The following is a 20093-nucleotide window of genomic DNA, read 5'->3' on the forward strand; positions in this document are numbered from 1 at the left end:
GTTGAAAATTTTTACTGTCCTAATTTTATATGATAATTGAAACCTGGATATTTGTTGACTTATAAAAGTTCCAATGAAGTCGAGAAATTTAATCAGTGGTAATAAAAACATCAGCAAACAAAAAATCTCATCAACAAAATTTTTATTTTACTAGAAGTATTAAACATATTAAAAACAAAACAGTCAAGTTTTGTACATTATTGATAAAACTAAATATTTAAAAACTTAATCTAAAACATTTTTTAACCAACGAATTAAGATAATAATATTTAGTTTTAAATTTTTGAAACTAAATACACATATAAAGTAAAATTTTACTTTTATATATGTTATTTAAAAAAATTGTAAAACTTTATCTAACGCTAAGCTTTCTAGATTAAATTTTTAACAAACGAAAAAACAAGGGAAAGTCGAAAGTTTAGAAAGATTGAACGATCAAGCTTTAATTTCAACAAAACAACTTTAATTTAATCCAGTCAGTTTTGAAACTCACATCAATATGTGACTTGCTAAATAAAGTCTATATGACGCATTACAACTATTTCTCACAAGCTTAAGCGTAAATCAAGAAATTACATTATGAAGTCACGAATAACAACTATGAATTCACAAACAAAATATGACGTCACACTAATCGCTGACTTGCTCCTGCTTGATCTTTCTCTCCTTCTTCACTTTGATCTTCTCCATTGAACTTGATCTCGATGATCGCTTCTTCCTCTCCTTTCTCTTCGCATCCTTCTTGTGCTTCTTCTTCGAGGCGTCTTCCCTGTCCGATCCCGAGTCTCTGCGCCTCCTGTGTTGATTTTAAACAATGTTAGAAGTTTCTGAAATTTTAAACTGAATTTTAAACCACTAAAAGGTCAGATGCCTAAAAATGATGATGTTACACGAGTATCTGCGCCTCTTGTGACAAATATCAAAGTTAAAAAATATCTGGTGAGCGAACGTACTACAGCTAAAATAAATACAAACATGTTGTTTAAAATTTTTAGATTAGAGAAATTTCCAATTTCGAAATTAGCTGGTTGATTTAGTAAACTAGCTTCGTATTAAAGTAATCATAATAAATTAAAGTTACGCCAATTATGAGGTTTATCGGTAAAAACATTTTAAAGTCTGAATTTTTGTTAGCTTAGCTTTTATAGCAGAACTACTGGATTTCTCAAATATATTTTAATAGACCACAGCTACCAGACAACATAAGTAAGTTTCATAACTTTGGTAAATTTACAAAAAAATATATTTTTAACATCAAAATAATTTAGTTATCTTAAAATATTAGAAATATGAAACAATATCTTAAATTTTTAAATAAGTAACATAAGTATTCGTAGACAAATACTAATAAAGAACGATATTTATTAAGTAGAATTGAGAATATACTTCTAGTATATCGTAAATAAATTTACAAGTTAAATGAGTAGGTTATACAAAATAATTATATGAATACTAAGTTAGCTATAAAAAATGTTATGCAATTCGGTAGCCAAATGTACATTTGTTAAGATGTATACATATTAAGATTAAACAATAATACATTTTGCAAACTAATGGTATGGCGATCAAAGTATCGAATTACTACCTATTCCGAAAAACTAAATTTAAATGTTAGCTTAAGGCTTTTTTATTTTGAAAAATAATGCAGAATAATTAAACATCGGGGTAGTTAGTTATTTCATAGGTTTAAAACAATTAAAATATTAGAAAACCAAACATACTTAAAACAAATATGGAAAAAAATAGGCAGTAATACAACATTTAAGTTTTGACCTAAACTTGGAACTTAAATTTATAACACAACAGTTTAATCGGATTCTTCAATCTAATTTAAAGCAAACAATAATTAGTAAAATAAAATTCAAATTTTTCTTTATATTTTACCCATAGAATTAGCTTTCCGTTTTATGAACCAACTCAAAAATATTTGTCAAAAAAATCAATGGAAAAATTGAATGCTATTGAACCATTAAATTTAATATGTTACTTTATGGGCTTAGTTTGAGAAAAGTATAAGAAATATTATACAAACAAGTAATTTCTTTAAATATATGCACAAAAAGTTTTAAAAAAATTGTAATACAACTCCCTAAAGATATTAAATACTATTTCATAACACTATTTAAAAGTATAAATACCATTATGTTTATAATACGTAATGATTATTGACTTGACAGATTTGCACATACTAGTTTTAGACTACTTTTTTTCAATTGAACTATTTGTAAAACAACTTTAATTGGCATTTCAAAACAAAGCTTAAATTTTTGTGTCTCATCTTACTTTACTTAAACAACCTCAATACCAAGAAATGTAAAATAATTAGTTTTGAAAGATATTAATAATTATTGTCCATTCTAGAATAGCTGCACAACATCATAAATTAAAGAAGATATATCCTTCAAAAATACGATTAAGTATGTCTTTATCATGTGTTTTGATATGTGTATTTAAAGGTCAAAATTATGAGCAGCATCAATTTTAAGTGTCTATGAAAATAGTAGTAGAAGTATAAAAAACTAGGTCTTCTAGTTATATAAAAGATTGCACTTTTAAAGACAGTTCAAGCAAGTTAAGGACCACAAAGTATTGAAATTCAAATACATAGTTTGGAGTTTAGTCTACGAAAGCAGTTTAAATTTTCAAAAACTGAGCACAATTAACAAAAAAGTTTTGTGTATTATAATACTGAAAAACAATTTAGTCTTTTTCATGATACTCATAAGTCGCTATAAAAATAAGTACCCTATACTGTGCAAATTTTTTCAAGAATCAAAAATAACATAGTTGGAAAATTAAAAACGCCTAATATTTATTGCTTATGAATCTTTACAAAAAGTATTTTGATCTTTTTAAATAATAAAATCAGCAATAAATATTATGGAGATCCATTTAGTAAGAGTTTAATCAGGCAAATTAAAACAAGTTAAACCGCTTTATAAGTGACAGTAGAAAATAAACTCTCTAAAAGTAATAAAAAACTGACTTATTTAAAAATACTGTATATACAACAGTGATTGTAGGCCATTGAAGTTAATATTTTTCACAAAAAAAAAGTAATCAACACGTATTAAGATCAGACTATTTAATATAAGTCAAAGGTAGACATGACCTTAAAATTAACAGCACAATGAAATGTAATCAGGGTGAATACTGAAAGGTGATTTTTTTATTTACACAATATCATTATTACCAGCAAACCGACGAAAATAACTTTATGTGGAAAAAACCAGGACAAGTACAAACAACAATATTTGCGGAACTAAGCTTGATACTTTTTCTTCCTTTGCTATACAAAACGAACTACTATAAACTGATACTTTTAATATATAGATTGTTTTAGTACCATACATAACAGCTTAGCCAAAATAAAAGTCTAGAACTAAAGTAGTACAAAGATTAACATACTAACGTGTTAAATATTTTTACTTTTGTTAAATATTTACAAAACATATTTTTGTTAAATAACAGTGAAGAAGATTTAATTAAATTGGAAACTTTCAATCAAATGATAAACTTTCGAGAATTAAAACGTTGTATTTCACTTCTCGTGTTTTAAATTAATAACTTTATTATTGCACAGAATAATATTAGCTTTTGTTTCAAAGCTTTAAGTATGAATTACAGTTACTTTTTGAAAAATAAAGAATTTTCCATAGCTTTTAGGATAAAGCCGCTTCTGTAAAAAGTTACTAAAACAAAAACATGAATCACTTTTTATCATTATCAACCTTCACTAAAAATATATATACTTTCCCAACTTTTAGCTAAAGTCAGGGTTGCCATAAGTTTTTGAAAAAAAAACATGATTTCTAAATTTCTTCTAGGTATTTAAAATTTAATAGAAAACTTAATTTAAGGTAAAAATTGTCCTAAATACTATAACAACATTGAAAATAGATACTGTAAATCTTCTTAACATAAGTTTTTTAATTAAAACAATAGCAATTTTTTATTCTACATGATGTATTTTTTGTATCTATTTTCACGTAAATAATCTTATTAAGTTCCAGGTTTTTTAGTGATTCTTTATCGAAATCCTAGGTTTTTTCAAAACTTCATTCCAGACTCTTTTTACTTCAACTGTCAAATTCAAGGATTTTCCAGGATTCAAGGTAACCCTGTAAAGAACTCAAATTTCAGAAAGCATCTAATAGATAGTTTCTAATGCTCAAGAGCTGAAATTTAATTGTAGTTCAAAATATTTTTTTTTTAAGTAGAAAAAAAAAACTTCAATATATATTTTTGATATAAAGTTTGCTTTGGCTAGAAGATTTAATAAATATTAATGGAATAAATATTAATGGAATTAAAGTTTAAAAATCATCGGTAAAAAATAAAATGAAAATTTAATTTTAGTGAGTGGTTTTTTTTTTTTTGACTTTTTAGTTTGTTCAGGCAATAAGGAACCTATTGAACTCACCAACTTCGAAACCTTATATCTAAGAAAATGCTATGAGCTTGGTAAACGGTGAAGTGTCTGATAACTGAGATAAATATAAATAGTTAAGTTGTAAAAACAGGGGTATCACTCTCCATGGCCTTAGAACGACATATCATTTTGGCAGTGAATACCATATCTAGGGTTGCCACTCTTTGAGGAGAAGATCTAACCTAAGTAACAAAATCTAGTCTAAGATTTACTGTTAGTCGAACCGTTAATTAAATAATTTTAGTAACAAACGGTCCCACTTTCTAGAAAATAAACATTTTTTTTAGAATAAGTAATTTTAAATACATTAAAACAATCCTGAGATTGAAAAATAAACAAGCCTGAGTCTAACCGAATGTGAGGCAACCCTATTGAATTATAGTTTTTTTAGGTATTTGGTTAAGAGCATTTAGTCCAGTATTAATAAAAAAATCATTAAGAGGGTTTAAAATTTAAAGAAGATATACTGTCTCTGTTTAATCAAGGAACAAGAGCTAAATTTTTTTAATAATTTTGTCTTATGCTTATTAAGTATAGAACATTTTAAATTAATACTTATTTATGAAATTTAAAATCTAATTCAATCATTAAACATACTTTAAATTTATTACAAAAGATTAAAACATTAACACTTTAAACTAAAATTTAGCTTTAAATTTTTTACTAATATTTAAATAGCTCTTTACTACAGCAACTAAATTTGTCACATGTAAGTTTATTTTGTAACAGAAGTTGTGTAAAAGTAAAAGAAAACAAATGTTTGATTGAACAAAATAGAACTTAATAAACAAAATAATATGAATGATTCAATACAAAAAATACAAAAATAGCTGAAAAACGCAAATAAAAAACACAGCTGTTCTAGAATGGTACAAAAATGGTTTTCAGGTAATTTAAGACTAAGGTAAAATATATCAATAATTCAAAATAAGGCAGTTTAAATTAACAAAATCTGATAATATACAGTATTGATGTATTAATTATTTACTCAATAATGCCTCAAAGGTTTATCAACACCTTTTTATGGAACTGTTCATTTAGGATTGTTAGAATGAATATTTTGAAGTGGTTGCCCATAAGTTCTATAAAGAAAAAAAGAGTTTTTAAAAAAGAATTAAAATTCACAACTGCTCTTTATTAGAAGCAACAGTTCATACTTAGAAACAGCTTTATCATAGCTTATATCAATATTCTAACAATGAGCAATAAAAATATATTATATTTAAAATCAATTATTTTTTAAGTCCTCATTCGAAAAATCCCTTTAAAATTTAACTCCCGAATCCTCCAACGAACCCAACATGAACAGTCCCACGCAGCATCTAACGACACATAGTTAACTATGACGTCACATAACAAAATCACCTTCTGCTGCTCTTGTGGCCCCTGCTCCTACTCCTCTTGCTCCTCTTCCTCGACTCCTTGTCCTCCTGCCTGCTTGACTTCTCGTCCGCCTTCGAAGCGCTCCTCTCCCTCGTGCGTCGCTCTCGTTCCCTGTGTGAGAGAAATATTTTTTCATGTTAATATTTTGCCACGCTCAGAGAATAACACCGTTTCAATTGTGTACATTAAGTAATTGTTGCAAAGAAATTGTTCCGAAAAACTTATTTATAGATACAAAATAGAAAGCTTAACATTAAACATAAAATTCCCTTAGTAATAACATATTACTCAATATCATTTCTTGAACAAGTTTTCTCAACTTTAGCAAAATTTGCTTTACTCAGTTTACCTAATAAAAGGGCCTATTAAACTTAATCTACTGCATTTGAAATTAAGTAAATTAAGTATAAAAAAACGTAAATCATTGCTAAAATGACCAAACACAAAAATATTATAAAACTTTATATACTTTAGTTTCCCAAGAAGCAATCAAATCATTAAGCTGATAGCAGACTTGGATTGTAAAACAATAATTACAAATAAACATATTACATTTTCAAAACTGCATATATCAAATCTTTTAACCTCGAGGTCGACTTTGAATGACTCCTCGACTTGGTCCTCTTATCCCTTCTTCTCCTGTTCGATTCTTCCCTCCTCGAAGGACTTGCGCTCCTGCTCCTCTCTTCCCGCCTGCCCCTGTCTCTTCTATCACCTCGCTCCCTTTCTCTTCGCTCTCTTTCCCGGTCCCTTCCCCTGTCGCTGTATAGATGGAGTTTTGGTTTAGGGGATTTTTTTTAATTTGTTGTTCAGTTCACGGTATTAATGCTGACAGTTATGAACTTGCATTTCATTCTATTTATTTTTCCAAATTACTAGGTATGGCATAAAAAATTTATGGCTGCTTTTATTGATCATTATTAAATTTTTAATTTAGCTAATATCAATTATTTGTCACGGATAATAAAGTGTTAAACTTGGTATTTTAATTTAAATACCAGCAAACCGATCTCTGTCAAAACTGTTGTATGAACGCGTTTAGCTTATATCAATTTGATTATATCTATTAGTTATTTTTTTTTAACAAACCGATCCCTATCTCTTTCTCTTCTTTCGTCTTCACCGCGATAATCTCCCCTTCTGTCGTCATGGTAACCGTCGCCCCTCCTGCCCTCCCTGTCTCTATGGTAACCGTCCCTCTCTCTTCCGCCCCTGTAGTACCTGTCTCCTCTGTCGTCCCTGCAAACAACAATTCTTCTATAAAAAAGTTACTATGACAAGTATAATTTCATAACTTTGCGGATCACCATTCTAATGGATTAAATTAAGAGTTAAAGTACTTAATTTCGAAAATAAAACTTAATAGTTAACTAAACAAAGTATAAGCAACTTTTGAAAAAAAGATAACATAAGTCTATTTTTTTAAATAAGCTTTTTGAATCGAGCAATCGATCATTCATTTTTAACAGTAAAAAAGATTTTTCAACTTTTTGTTAACAACAAAAATCAAGTCAATAAAACAAACAAAGCAAAGTAATTGTTTCACGAACCTCGGGTCCCTGTACCTCTCTCCCCTACCATCCTCTCTCATGTCGCCCCTGCCACCCATGTCTCCATGGTGACCGGGCGGCCCCATGTCGTCGTGGTTACCGTTGGGCGGTCCTGGGAACATGCCGACGGGTGGCGGCCCGTTGGGGAAGTTCGGAGGCATGCCGAACGGGGGGCGGATTCCTGGCGGGGGAATTCCCGGCGGGAAGTTGGGACCGTCCATGTTGGGCGGGGGAAGGCCTGTGTTTTTTTTCACTTGAAAATAAAAGAAACAATATTATTCTGAAGTTTTAATTGTCGACTTGTGGAAAAACAAGTTCTAAAGTTTTAAATCAATCCAACAAGTTAATATATCTGACGAAGAAACATGATTAATTATTAAAAGCACTGTTAACAAATACTCATACTTATGACAACTTTATTTTCATATTTATGAAAATTTGTTAATTAACTCTAAAATGTGATTAACACAGCCTTAATAGAAAAGCTTAAACTTAAGCTGGCCTATTATTCAGAAAAAGCTAAAAATAAGAAGTTATATTGTAAAATACAAAATGTTACACCAAACGTAAAACATATTTACTAAAATTTAGTATTATGGTACTTAAATTTGGTAAAGTAATTTTGCTTAAAAAAAAAATTTGGTTATTATGATCATTAAAAACATAAGTATAAGATACTTGTTGTTTAAGTAAGTATTAGTATAAATTTCTCAAATAAAATAATACTATATATACAGAAGATTCTCTATAATTAATATAACATAATAAAACTTTATATTACATTTTTTAATTATAGAAATTTCGTGATCAAATCTATACAGCACAACAAAACTTATAAGTAATTAAATGTATAAATCTTAAAAATAAAAAAGTTTTTGTTTTTTACAAACTTTGTAATATAGTTATTATTTGAATTATTTGAAAAAAAATATCTTTTACCTATTAATTTAAAAACACATAAAAATTTTTATACCATTTGCAACTTAATATCAATAGGTTCATTTTGTTTTTTATATTTTATTACACAAAGTTTTTCAAAATCATACAAGATTTCTTTGTCAAGTGATAAATTTTAAATGAAATTTGAAAAAATTTTCGTTGAGTGAATAGCTTAAAAAATAACTTTAAATTATGACGTATGAATAAATTAAAATAAATACAAAAATTAGAGATTCAGTAATTAAAACTAAAGGCATGTTTATCAATAGATTAATAGATACCTGCTCTGCAGATCAGAGCATCTCTTACATTGGAGAAACATCACGGCAAATATTCCGACGAATTACAGACCACTGCGGAACAGATTAAAACAGCGCAATATTTTAACATCTTTTTAATTGCACATCCTGTCAAAACTCTGACATTGTTCAAAATTTTAAAGTTTTAAAACGATGTAAGAAAAGCGAACTTTACAGCCTTGAATCAATATTGATTGAAGAAAAGCGACCTAACTTAAATACGCAAGTAGCATTAAATGGTAAAACAAAATTATTAAAAATTTATTAATAAACATGCCTTTAGTTTTAATTACTGAATCTCTAATTTTTGTATTTATTTTAATTTATTCATACGTCATAAATTAAAGTTATTTTTTAAGCTATTCACTCAACGAAAATTTTTTCAAATTTAATTTAAAATTTATCACTTGACAAAGAAATCTTGTATGATTTTGAAAAGCTTTGTGTAATAAAATATAAAAAACAAAATGAACCTATTGATATTAAGTTGCAAATGGTATACAAATACGTTCAAAAACATTCCTATAATAGTACATAAAAATTTAAAAGGGGATTTCTTAATTTTTTTATAAAAACTTATTTTTATTCAAAACATATTTCATTGCTATATTTTTGAAAAAAAAAAACTGGCCTGCTGCAAAGAATTTATTTTAAAAGTGTAAAACCTAAAACCGGAGAAAATACTGTTAATTAAGTCTATAAATAGTATAAACAAACAACAACAATTACATGGGAGGTCTTCACCTCCAGAATATAAAAGTAAGTTAAAATATAACGGTTTAATCTAATGCAAAAAATTTTTGCCGGAGATTTAGGAAAAATATCCTTACCAGCCTGGGCCAGAATAAGATTTTTTTAAATCCTTTCGAATATTAATTAGTCTTGAGTGTGTAGCAACAAAACACATAATCTTGAATATTGACATAAACAACAACAAATAAGCCTCAACTTCCATTAAAAAAAGGACGTATAAAATTGGGAAACATATTTTACAAATAACTTTATAATTAATTAAAACGTATGGTGATATCTGAACACAAACAAAATTTGAAATTAACTTTCACAAAATTGAAATTAAAGTTATTTTTTCACACAAGCTTTTAATCTCACCTCCCATTATACGTACACCTGTTAAATCTTGTATATTTAAAATCACGATAAAAATAAAACAGAGATTTGTACCTATACAAGGTAGATTTTTAAAATGAATTAAATGTGGTATTATAAAAGCTAATGAAACAGAGATCTTTAAAAATTATATTGGTAAATTATAAATATAGATATTTTCGTTGGTATATTTTATTGAAGTTAACCTAATTACTTGCAGGGTTGCCAATGATTGGCATACTTTGTCCAGGTTTTCAAAAATTTCTTCCAGGTTTTTAAAAGTATAATTGTTTTTGGATCTATTTTTAGTTTAAAATTAAGATTAAGGTAAAAAACTGTGTTAATTAGTATAAAACCATTGAAAAAATACTGCAAATCTACTTTAAATATGTTTAAAAAAAATTGATGATGACAATTCTTTTTTGTCTGTATGATAAATTTTTCGTATCAAATCAAAATTTTACTACATAATATATAAATATTGTTTAAACTTCCAGGTTTATTACAAATGTAATTTTCCGGTTTGTTTTTCAAATGTTTTAAATTCAAGGATTTTTTAGGTCGTTTAGTCTAGTTTGTCAGATTTCAGGTTGTTTGGCAACCCTGTCACATGGCAAAATTTGTTTTAAGCGGTACATTAACATTTGATACATTAAATATAACAAACGGTGAACTGCTTTATAATTTTAACAAAAAGGAGAAACACTCTTATTTAAATGTAAGTAAGTTATAGTTTATATAGATGGGTAGTACTCGCCATTTCAAATAATTATATCTTATATTAACATAATTTTTAATGTGATGTTTTAATTCATACATACTTCTTTTATCAAGTAAAACTAGAACATATACATATATATATGTTAAGCAATATTATTAAACAATTTATGAAGACAGTTTGATGTCAAAGCATTGAGCCCAAAACATATGCATCAATTTCGTTTTCGTTGTACATTACTTTAAAAATCTATAAACAAACCAAAGGGGGGAAGTACAGGCGGGGGCTTTGTGATGTCAATTCCTCCGGGTATACCTCCAGGGAAGGGTAATCCCCTGTTAAAGAACATTTATTCAAAGTTAGCGATTATCGTTTGGACTACTAGTGAAAATATCACCTTATTAAAATTTTGATGTTGTAGATAAAAAAATTAAACGATGTTTTTTTTATAGAACTAAGGCTCCCAAAGATATAAAAAACAATTTCCAACTATTTAAAATATGAAAATAATAGTTTTTTAAGTTACCGTAAGAACCAACTCAAATTAATAAAAATTGTAAAACTCACCCGAGTACGGGGGGAGGAACTGCCAGGTTGGGGGGAACCGGTGGCAACCCGGCTTCCTTGGAGATGCCTGGTGGCAGTATGGGCGTCACGGTTGCTATGGACTGCACCTTGTTGCCAGGTGGCATCAGCGGTTGGTTTCCAGGCAACGACGCGGGGATTCTGATGGCAACAGTGGGTTGGGTGGACTTGAGAAGCGCCTTTTGAATTTCCTAATTGAACAAAAAGTTAAAAAATATTACAATTTTATATATTTTTTTATATTAAAACATTGTTACGTTTGAAATTTTAATAGTAATGTAAAGTAATTGACAACAAACTTAATTTTTTAAAATATCACGTTGTTGAAACAACCTCTAAGAATACTTAAGCACTATTTAAAAAATATTTTAACATAAACTGCTCTGTTTTAAACAATAAACAGTTTACAAACCCAACACAAACATGCGCAATATACAATAAATACTACGGTGGTAGGTTGCAAATTTTGTATTCATACATATATATGGGTAGGTGTCAAATTTGCACCAACAGACAAAATTGCTATGGGGACATTTTTGCACGAGCAGAAAATTTTGCACAGGTTGAACTTTTAATTTGTTTTTTTTTTCTAATTTTTTCTAATTTTATGTTTTTACTATCACTGTTACCCCTTACCCTTAATATTAATTAATAAACATTAGATGAGATTTAAACCTATTATTAATTTATGTTTGATAAAAAGTAGCTGTTTGCATTATCGAAAATAATTTATTTAAAAACTAGGTCGATAATGTTGGTAAACGTCGTTTAATAAGTACTTCTTATGCTATTTTTACGTAACATCTAATTTTGTTATGGTACTTAAAAGTTTGCTTTACAATAAATTGAACACCTGGGTGAGGAAGCGTTTAAAGTGCTGAAAAAACACCAGGTAAAAGTTTTTTATCATAAAACGTAACATTATACATTATCAAACTTATCATATATATTATTATTATTTATTATGCTATTTGTTATTCATTTTATTGTTATTTTATTATTGTTATTTGTTATAATAAGTAATTTATTACATATATACATAAACTTTTAATTATTGCTTGAAATAATAATTTTATCAAAAATACAAAATTAACCAGAGTAGTAAATATGTGACAAATAATTTGTTTATTATTTTAATAATATTTTCTCTTAAAAATACAACGTACCAGCGTGGTGGGGGGCGGGAGAATTCCGTTTCCCAACGCCTTGGGAAAATCGGCCTGCATTTTCCTGTGCTTGTCGCAGTAACTCCTCCAAGTCGTTTCGGTGAAGCCGAAGTTGAAGTAGTCTGATATGTCCGCTCCTGTGTTATGTTAAACATAAGTGTTTGAAAAATAATTAAAACTAATAATAATGTCTCATTGAACCCGAAGTTGAAGTAGTATGATATGTCAGCTCCTGTATTAAATAAAATGATATAAAAAAAAAATAAAAATAATTATAACTAATAATTATGTCTCATTGAATCCGAAATGAAGAAGTGTTCGGTATGTATGATCCCAAAGAGGAAAAATAATTAAATTAAATAACAAAACAGCAGAATTGATTATAGTGTCGTGTTGGTGTAATTGCTTCTGTTGAAAATAATATTTATAATAATAACTGTTAAAACAATTATTATTTCACAGTGAAACCAAAATGAATGATCTGATTTTGTTATGGATAACTTAAATAATTATATATAAAAATATAACATTAGATTACTAAAAAATAAAATATTTATGATGTACAAAAACATCATAAAGGTACTATACTGATTAAAAGTTATTTTATTACTTTTACAAATATAAATAAAAATAAATATTTTATAAATATATAGTTAATTGAGTTTTTTGAAATAATATCCCGATAAAACTTTTTGTATTCTTACAAATTTGAAATCGAAATTAAAGTAGTCTGATATATCCGCTCCTATTAGGAATAATTAGGGTTGCCACTCTTTGAGTCAAAGAATATTCCCTGAGTGACCATAAATTTCCCTGAGCAACCTTAAACTTCCCTAAGTTTCCCTGAGTTTTTTTCAAATCCTTAAAAACATATTATTTTTTTTTAAATTACATTGTCGATTTAAAGAATATTGAAGAACTAGCCGAAAGGATAAAAAATTTCTGAATAAGCACTTAAAAATAAATAAAAGTATTTTTTTCAACAAAATATTGAAACTGGATTAACTAATTATCATTCTAGATCTATAAAAAAAATTCCCTGAGATTTTATAAAAAATCTTAAAATTTCCCTGAAACTTTTAGAAAAAACCAAAGCTGCCCTGAGTTTCCCTGAGTTAAAAAAAAGAATCAAAATTCCTTGAGTTTCCCTGAGATTTTCTACAAATTAAAAATTCCTTGAGTTTCCCTGAATTCCTTGAGTTTCCTGAGGGTGTGGCAACCCTGAATAATACTTATCTAAAAAAATAATAACTTTTCCTTCCTAAAAAAAAGGAAACATAAAAAAGTAAACCACAACAATTTAAACTGCTAAACTCCAACATAAATATCATAAAACTTGTTTCTGTCAACAAAAAAACCTGCTTGTACTATTTTACTTGTGCTAAATTACAATTTTTAACAGCCTGCAAAAAAGAACGACTTTTCAAACGAACCGGGCTTGGTCCACGGATTGACGAATGTATTTTTTTTAATCCAGTCTTCGGGGCTGGTCATTTTCAAGTCGTAGGGTTGTTTGGGAAAACACAAAAAATCAGCTGAATATGAAACAACAAACAATAACGTTAATTTTGTTTGAAACTAAATTTGTTTAAGCGTTTTGACGGGCAAAAATCATGAAGCTTCAAGGAGCTAATCTTATTGAGAAAAAGTTTCACTAACTATTATGAAACCTAGGTTGGACTTTTTCGTGAGTTTAAACTTCAGACTACAAAAAATTCAAGCATATACAGACATTCAAAAAATGCCTGAGCCGTTCGTTTAAAAACGAAAATCTTAATAATAACAATATCAAACCACAGATAAATTTACAGTACAAATTCAAAAAAATATTTAATGAAGTTTTATCAACAACTTAGCCATAATAGCCATAAGAATGAATGACCTTATACTTATACAATAATATTTAAATATAAAACTGGAAAGACTTATAGTGATTGTAAAACACAAAATAGATGTTACCAACACTCATTTTTAAATGACTTTGTCACTCTTTTTTAAATTACAATTTACACCGGCTCTACCCTGACACACTGAATAAAAAGTTATGTACTCAGACTCTTTTCGTTTGTGGTAGAAGCGACAGTTTCAAGAAACCATTTAGTTGACGAGATGCACTTTAGGCTGTTTTCATTAGTTGCACTCATAGTTGACATAAAAAGAAATGTTTATTGTTTTAAGCGATAATAAAATTAAGGCATCTCAAAGGCGTTGTCTGGCAACTGACAATCTTCACTTGATTGTGCTATCTAGTAAGGACGTTTTAACAGGAGTAATTATTGAAAAGTTCAACAACCGTGAAGGAGTTTTATGACAAATCTGAAAGGGTTGAATAGAAGAACGAGCGAGAGTGAATGTAAACGTCCACATGTGAATTTGTCACCCCATAAATAACATTGATAATATTGGTTAGTTGACGCCTAACAAAATAAAACTGAGCCTGTAAAGTGTAAAAAAATAATTCAACTTGTTATACCCTGCCTAAAGCTGAGAGGAGATGAAACCCTTGTAGAAAGATTTTGAGATGAAACAAAACCAGCCAATCTAGGGTAGTATAGACCTTTGACAGATCACTGTAAGCCATACTTTAAAGGAAACTGTCAGAAAAGATGAAATGTTAATAAGCTTAATCTTGGAAAATAAATAAAAATAGCCTCGTATTAGCTACTGCTGATGAACTTGGAATATCAAAGGATCAACTACTCATGTTAAGCAGACTACTGGGTTTCGATCTTGCAATGTTCAAATTTAAAAATTTTAAACTCATTGTTACCCCTGCGCCATCAGGCCCCACAACAGTCGTGTGGTAAAGTTGAAATAAACAGAGAAAAAAGAATTATAAATTCTTTTTCAACAATTGGATATTAAAATTTCATAACATTCAATATCTAAAAAATTACAACTTTAAAGAACAACAAACCATTTCTCAAATTGTTTCCTCGATTCTTATAACATGACTATACAAAACTAATTGTTATCTATATACTAAAGAATCTACAAACCGGGTCTGAGCCAGTGTTTGTCAACGATTGTATTTAAATAGTTGTGTAATAAAAGATAAGTATGTAACTTCATTTAATTACTAATATATGCTTATGAAAAGACTTCAATTGATTATCAATAACACTTACCAGATTGTTTTTGAATTCTATTGATATTATTAAATAAAATCTAGTTTTATTTATCTACAAAAAAGATAACAATCAACAAACCAGGTCTGAGCCGGGTTTGTCAATATCATTTGTTTTGTTAATAGCTTCGCGTTAAACAACTTAAACCTTAAGTATCAGTTATAAAAGCTATTCAAACAATTACAAAGCAGGTTTGAGCCAGGCTTTGTCAATAAAATTTCCTGTTTTTTTTCAACTGCTAATAACATTATGGCTCTAAATTAATGAATATTTAAAAAGTAACTACAAAAACGAACCGGGTCTGAGCCAGGGCTTGTCCACAACGCTCCCGGTGTCAAACTGCATCACCGGCACCCCGTTGATGTCCCCGGGCTGGTTCAGGTCCAGCCCCTTCGCCGCTTCCTTGGGCTTCTCCTGGTCGCTTTGCAGCGTGGGCACGGTCGGGCGGAAGAACCTGTTGTCTGCTTGCTTGTCCTCCGCCGAGGCGGTCTTGGCCATGTCATCGTCCATGTCGACCTGTACAGATAAATTAGATGAAACATCCTCCTGTTCATAAATATCGACCTGTTTGGATGGAAAATTGTGGAGATAACTTATGTGTATGCAAAACCTATATTGTCGATGTTAATTTTGTTTGAAATAAAAACCAATAGTTTAGTTACAACTCACTTATGTAATACAATTTATTTAAATATGAGCTTCACTTTAAAAACTATTCTGTAAACTTAAATACATGAAAATATTCAAAAATATCACAAACACTGTAAGCTATAAACAGAAATTTAGAATTTTAATAAGTTAAAGCACAAACCAACCAAAACTCACCAACAAACTCTAAATATAAAAGTAACTGATCTTTTAATTTTCACTAACAACTACCTCAAAGTTGTCTTCATCAGTGTCTTCTTTTTGGTTCTCCTTGGTGTTTCCGGGCTCCGCAACAGGCTGGTCTTGCACCTCGTCTGTTTCCATTTTTTCCTCCTTGCTTTCACCATCTTCTTTTTGCTCATCTTCTTTTGAAACTTCTTCTGGTACTTGTGTTTCAGAAGTTGCAGCTGCTGTAGGAGCTTCTTTGCTCTCTTCTGCTGCCTCTGCTATTAGGTTTTTTACATTGAGACCTACTTTTTTGCACAAAAACCTTTTGACAAATAAAAACTTGACAGCCAACCTAGCAAATTTAAACTGTCTTTTTAACTTTAATTAATTTTACAAAATCAATGAAAATATAATTTTTGAACAAAATTGGTTATAAAATATGAAAATATTGAAACTGTAACAACTAAATCTTATTCAATATCTAGAGAAAAACTGGACTGAGATTTTCAAAAATAAATCTTGAGATTAAAAATAGCTGGCTTCAGTCATTCTAAGTTTTTAAAAATTTAAGCCTGAGTTATCCTGAACCATCCGAAAACTTAAATTGTCTAGAGTTATCCTGAGATTGTGGCAACTATGTTAAACTAAAAAATTTACGACATAATTTCTATTATGAGTTCCATCACAAATCATAAGTAAAATATTAATTTATGTTCATATTAAATTTAACAAGTTTTATTTATGAGCAGACGGTGAGGTGATAAAACATTTTTTTTAGTTTTTTTTTGTATAAATATATACTAATAGATTTTATTGTTTGAAAACTTTCAGTATCTTTTTATCTATAAGCGATCAAAGTTAGATTTGACAATAGGTTCATTAGGTTGACTTAAAAGCTCAAACTAAAAGAAGTGAATAGTTGTATCTCTTTCAGTTTTTGAGCAATTGTTTTTTCATGAAATACAATCAATTCTTAGAAAAATTAATTCATTAATTATTATCTAAAAGCTTTTTTTAACAAACAAAACTTATGTTTTTATTGTTAATTGTTTCTTATCTGCTTCCTATAAAATGTTTCAGATATAATAAACAATAGTTTCTAAAAGTTTGAAGTATATTCCTTCAAAGTTATAAGATGAAACAGACTTGTTAGGATTTTTAATTATTCAAGGCTTTACTTTTCTCCTCCCATAAAGAACCTTTTGTATTTTCAGACTTTCATCGGCTATATATCATAAATTATTTCGAATATCTCTAAGCTTTATAAATCAACTAATAGCTTAGTTATTTTCTCACTAATTAAAATCAAGTTGTAAAAAAAAAGTTGTTCACCTACCTATGCCCACGATTAGCAAAGCAGTGTTGCTATAAACATTTATATTTTTTCAAAAAATTTAAATATGTTTATCATGTAAAAAAATGTATATTTCAATAACCTGTTTCTATTTGTTCAGAATTTTCTTCTGCTTCTTTTGTGCATGGTGGGTCGTCAGGTCTAAATAAACAATAAAAATTTACCAAAAAACCTTAGCAGAACTTTTATTGCATCAGTTTATTGAAAACAAAATGTTATAAACTAGAATAACTGATCTATTTTTTGAAAATACTTCTGTAAAACTTCAATTTCATCTATTTGACTTTAAGACAAGTCACCTTAAAACCAATTAAACTTGAAGCATTATTGGTAATGACATATATAACTCATTATTAACAAAGTGTTGAGACTAAGTTTTAAAATTTTCATGAACAAAAATTTATTTCTTAAACTTGTAGTATTTTATTTTTCAGGTGCACTATATTGATTGCAAAAATAGGGGTAAGTCAAGAAAAAATTGTTGGTTTAGGTAATTATGCAAATTAAATAAAAGAAAAGAGTAAATATGGTTTATATGAGTTTGGTATTTATAAATTTTAACCCATAAAATTGAATTTTATTTTATTAGAAGCTTTGTGTTTAGTACATATCTTTGATAAGTTTTATATGACATTATGTAGTCCAAATTTTTTTAATTGCTTTTTTATATATTTTACAAGAATAAATTTATTTAAGGGCATAGGGGGGTCGGACATTCATTTACTAAAATAACATTGGATGTTATATGAAAGTTTGAAGTAGAAACTACAAGCCAGTTTTTATAGAATCAAAAAATCTTATTTAACTTTTGAGATATTGTAATTTTTATAATAATGTTCCAATACAAACGTATGGACCGCAAATTTTTTGAGTCAATTTTCTCAGAAATTTAAAAAATTACTAAAAATCTATCTTCTTCTTCATTTTTTGAGCTAGAGACCTCAAATTTTCAGAAAATTTTTCTTTTCTGATTTAAAAAACTTTGAATGTTGGAATTTTAAAATTATTAAAAAATAAAAATGTTATATAAAAAAAAAAATGTAGTTTTTTTTATAAAAATTTCGTTTCTTAAAAGTAAAAAAATTCCTGCATTCAATATTTTTTAAATGATACACTTTCTGTGAAAATTTGAAGAAAATTACTTAAAAATGAAGGAGGAGATAGATTTTTAGTGAAATGGTCTTTTTTTGCGTTTTTAGTTTCACCTTTGATTAGGAACCTATTGAGGTCACCAAATTTGATTGCCATATCTCAAAAACTACTTTTATTTTTTTCAAGCGTTAATTTAGATTTCAAGAATCAAATCTAAATTTTACTTCTTAATATGTTAAAATAGTTAGAAATTCTAGGTTTTTCCAGGTTTCCAGTAAAGTGACAACCCTGTATGTAAAACTAATGTTCTTTAAAATTAATATGCAACTTACACTTGTGAGTCTTCTGCAACTTCTACAGTAACAGTTTTTTCTGTATCATCTAAAAAATTTACTTTGTTAAACAACTAACACAATTTTTGATTTAAAATACATGAGATAAACAACATTAAAAGCAATACATATCAAAAAACTACAACTAAAAATACTTTTTTACAACAGTTATAACATTTTACAAATTTAAAAATAATAAAATTTACACAAAAAACATGATTAGCGTGTCTGTTTGGTATTCAGTATTTAAAATATTTTTTTTAACAATGTTCACAAACAAATATTTTTAGTTTGTAAAGCCTAGTTTAATTTATTGCAACAAATTTATTTAACAAACAGTGCATTATATATGTGAAAATAAATACATGTTTGCTCAATTTATTAAAATAAATTTTTGAGAATACAAAATATTTTTTTATAATTTAAACCATATTTTAATAGTTTAGAAACAGTATGAATCAAATTAAAAATAACATACAGTACATAATTACAAAATTCCAAGAAGTCTAGATTTATTATTTTAACCTATTTATTAAAAATCAAAATTAAAGTTTTGAAAAAATTTAAAATAAACATTATTTATATAGGTCATTCTTTGAAAAAGTAGTTTTTAGTTTTTTGTTTTATTATTATTGATGTCCAAAGTTTTTACTTTAATAAAACTTAATACAAACTGAACATTTCAAAACAATTTTTTTTCTTTAATTTTAACAAATATAACCAAAATATTGTAATAAAATAACTAACTTTCTTGGTACAAAAATTGTTCTTCCTCGTCTGCCATTTGTTGATTTCAACTGAATAACTTTTATTAAAAGCTGAAATAGTTAGTTTAGTAACGTGTTGTTGTCAAAACAGTATGGAAAAAAAACTAATTAATCAGGATTTCCATTGTTAAAAGCATAAAAGAGAGCTTTGCTGACCGAAAACTAACATGTTTACATCAAATTAGCCTGAGTTTATAAACAAACAAAAAAATACTTATATATTACATGCCAAAACCTAACAAAATTTCTGTTAAGCAAGCTTAAATATATAAAAAAAAGTAATACACTATTTATTTTTTAAAGAAAAAAAGTATTAGTCAACAAAACTCTGATACTTTAGAAATATATCCAAACTAGTCTAAGTTTACAAAAAAAAAGAAGCTGTTTTTTTTTCAAAAGTTAGTCAAAGCTAACCTATTTTTTCA

The 20093-nt window shown here is 27.7% G+C and overlaps 1 protein-coding gene across 3 annotated transcripts; it reads right to left on the reverse strand.

Annotated features, from left to right (window-relative positions):
- Positions 1-367: 367 nt before the first annotated feature.
- On the reverse strand, positions 368-19721 carry LOC145835929 (uncharacterized). 3 transcript variants are annotated; one of them, XM_082943693.1, is made up of 14 exons: positions 19649-19721; positions 18902-18950; positions 17560-17618; positions 16187-16398; positions 15604-15823; positions 12180-12316; positions 10996-11204; positions 10690-10763; positions 9714-9731; positions 7366-7603; positions 6905-7054; positions 6401-6577; positions 5798-5926; positions 368-796 (listed from the first exon to the last, which is right to left on the reverse strand). In XM_082943693.1, exons 1-14 carry the CDS (start codon positions 19683-19685, stop codon positions 631-633), a joined length of 1875 nt encoding a protein of 624 aa, XP_082799819.1. In that variant the 5' UTR covers positions 19686-19721; the 3' UTR covers positions 368-630. The 3 variants fall into 3 exon arrangements, with proteins under 3 accessions (XP_082799819.1, XP_082799818.1, XP_082799820.1); XM_082943692.1 differs by having other exon boundaries at positions 16187-16401; XM_082943694.1 differs by lacking the exon at positions 9714-9731 and having other exon boundaries at positions 16187-16401.
- Between the last annotated feature and the right edge of the window lie 372 nt (positions 19722-20093).

Source organism: Thalia democratica, chromosome 5 (genome assembly GCF_965202585.1).
Source record: "Thalia democratica chromosome 5, ktThaDemo2.hap1.1, whole genome shotgun sequence".
Taxonomy (NCBI): Eukaryota; Metazoa; Chordata; class Thaliacea; order Salpida; family Salpidae; genus Thalia; species Thalia democratica.

Coding starts and splice junctions, on each gene's coding strand:
- LOC145835929 (XM_082943692.1), bottom strand. CDS start 19,685: ATGGCAGACGAGGAAGAACAATTTTTGTACCAAGAAA. Junction 16,402..17,559: donor TTCTGAACAAATAGAAACAG/GTTATTGAAATA, acceptor AAAACCTAATAG/CAGAGGCAGCAGAAGAGAGC. Junction 5,927..6,400: donor CATTCAAAGTCGACCTCGAG/GTTAAAAGATTT, acceptor TCTCTCACACAG/GGAACGAGAGCGACGCACGA.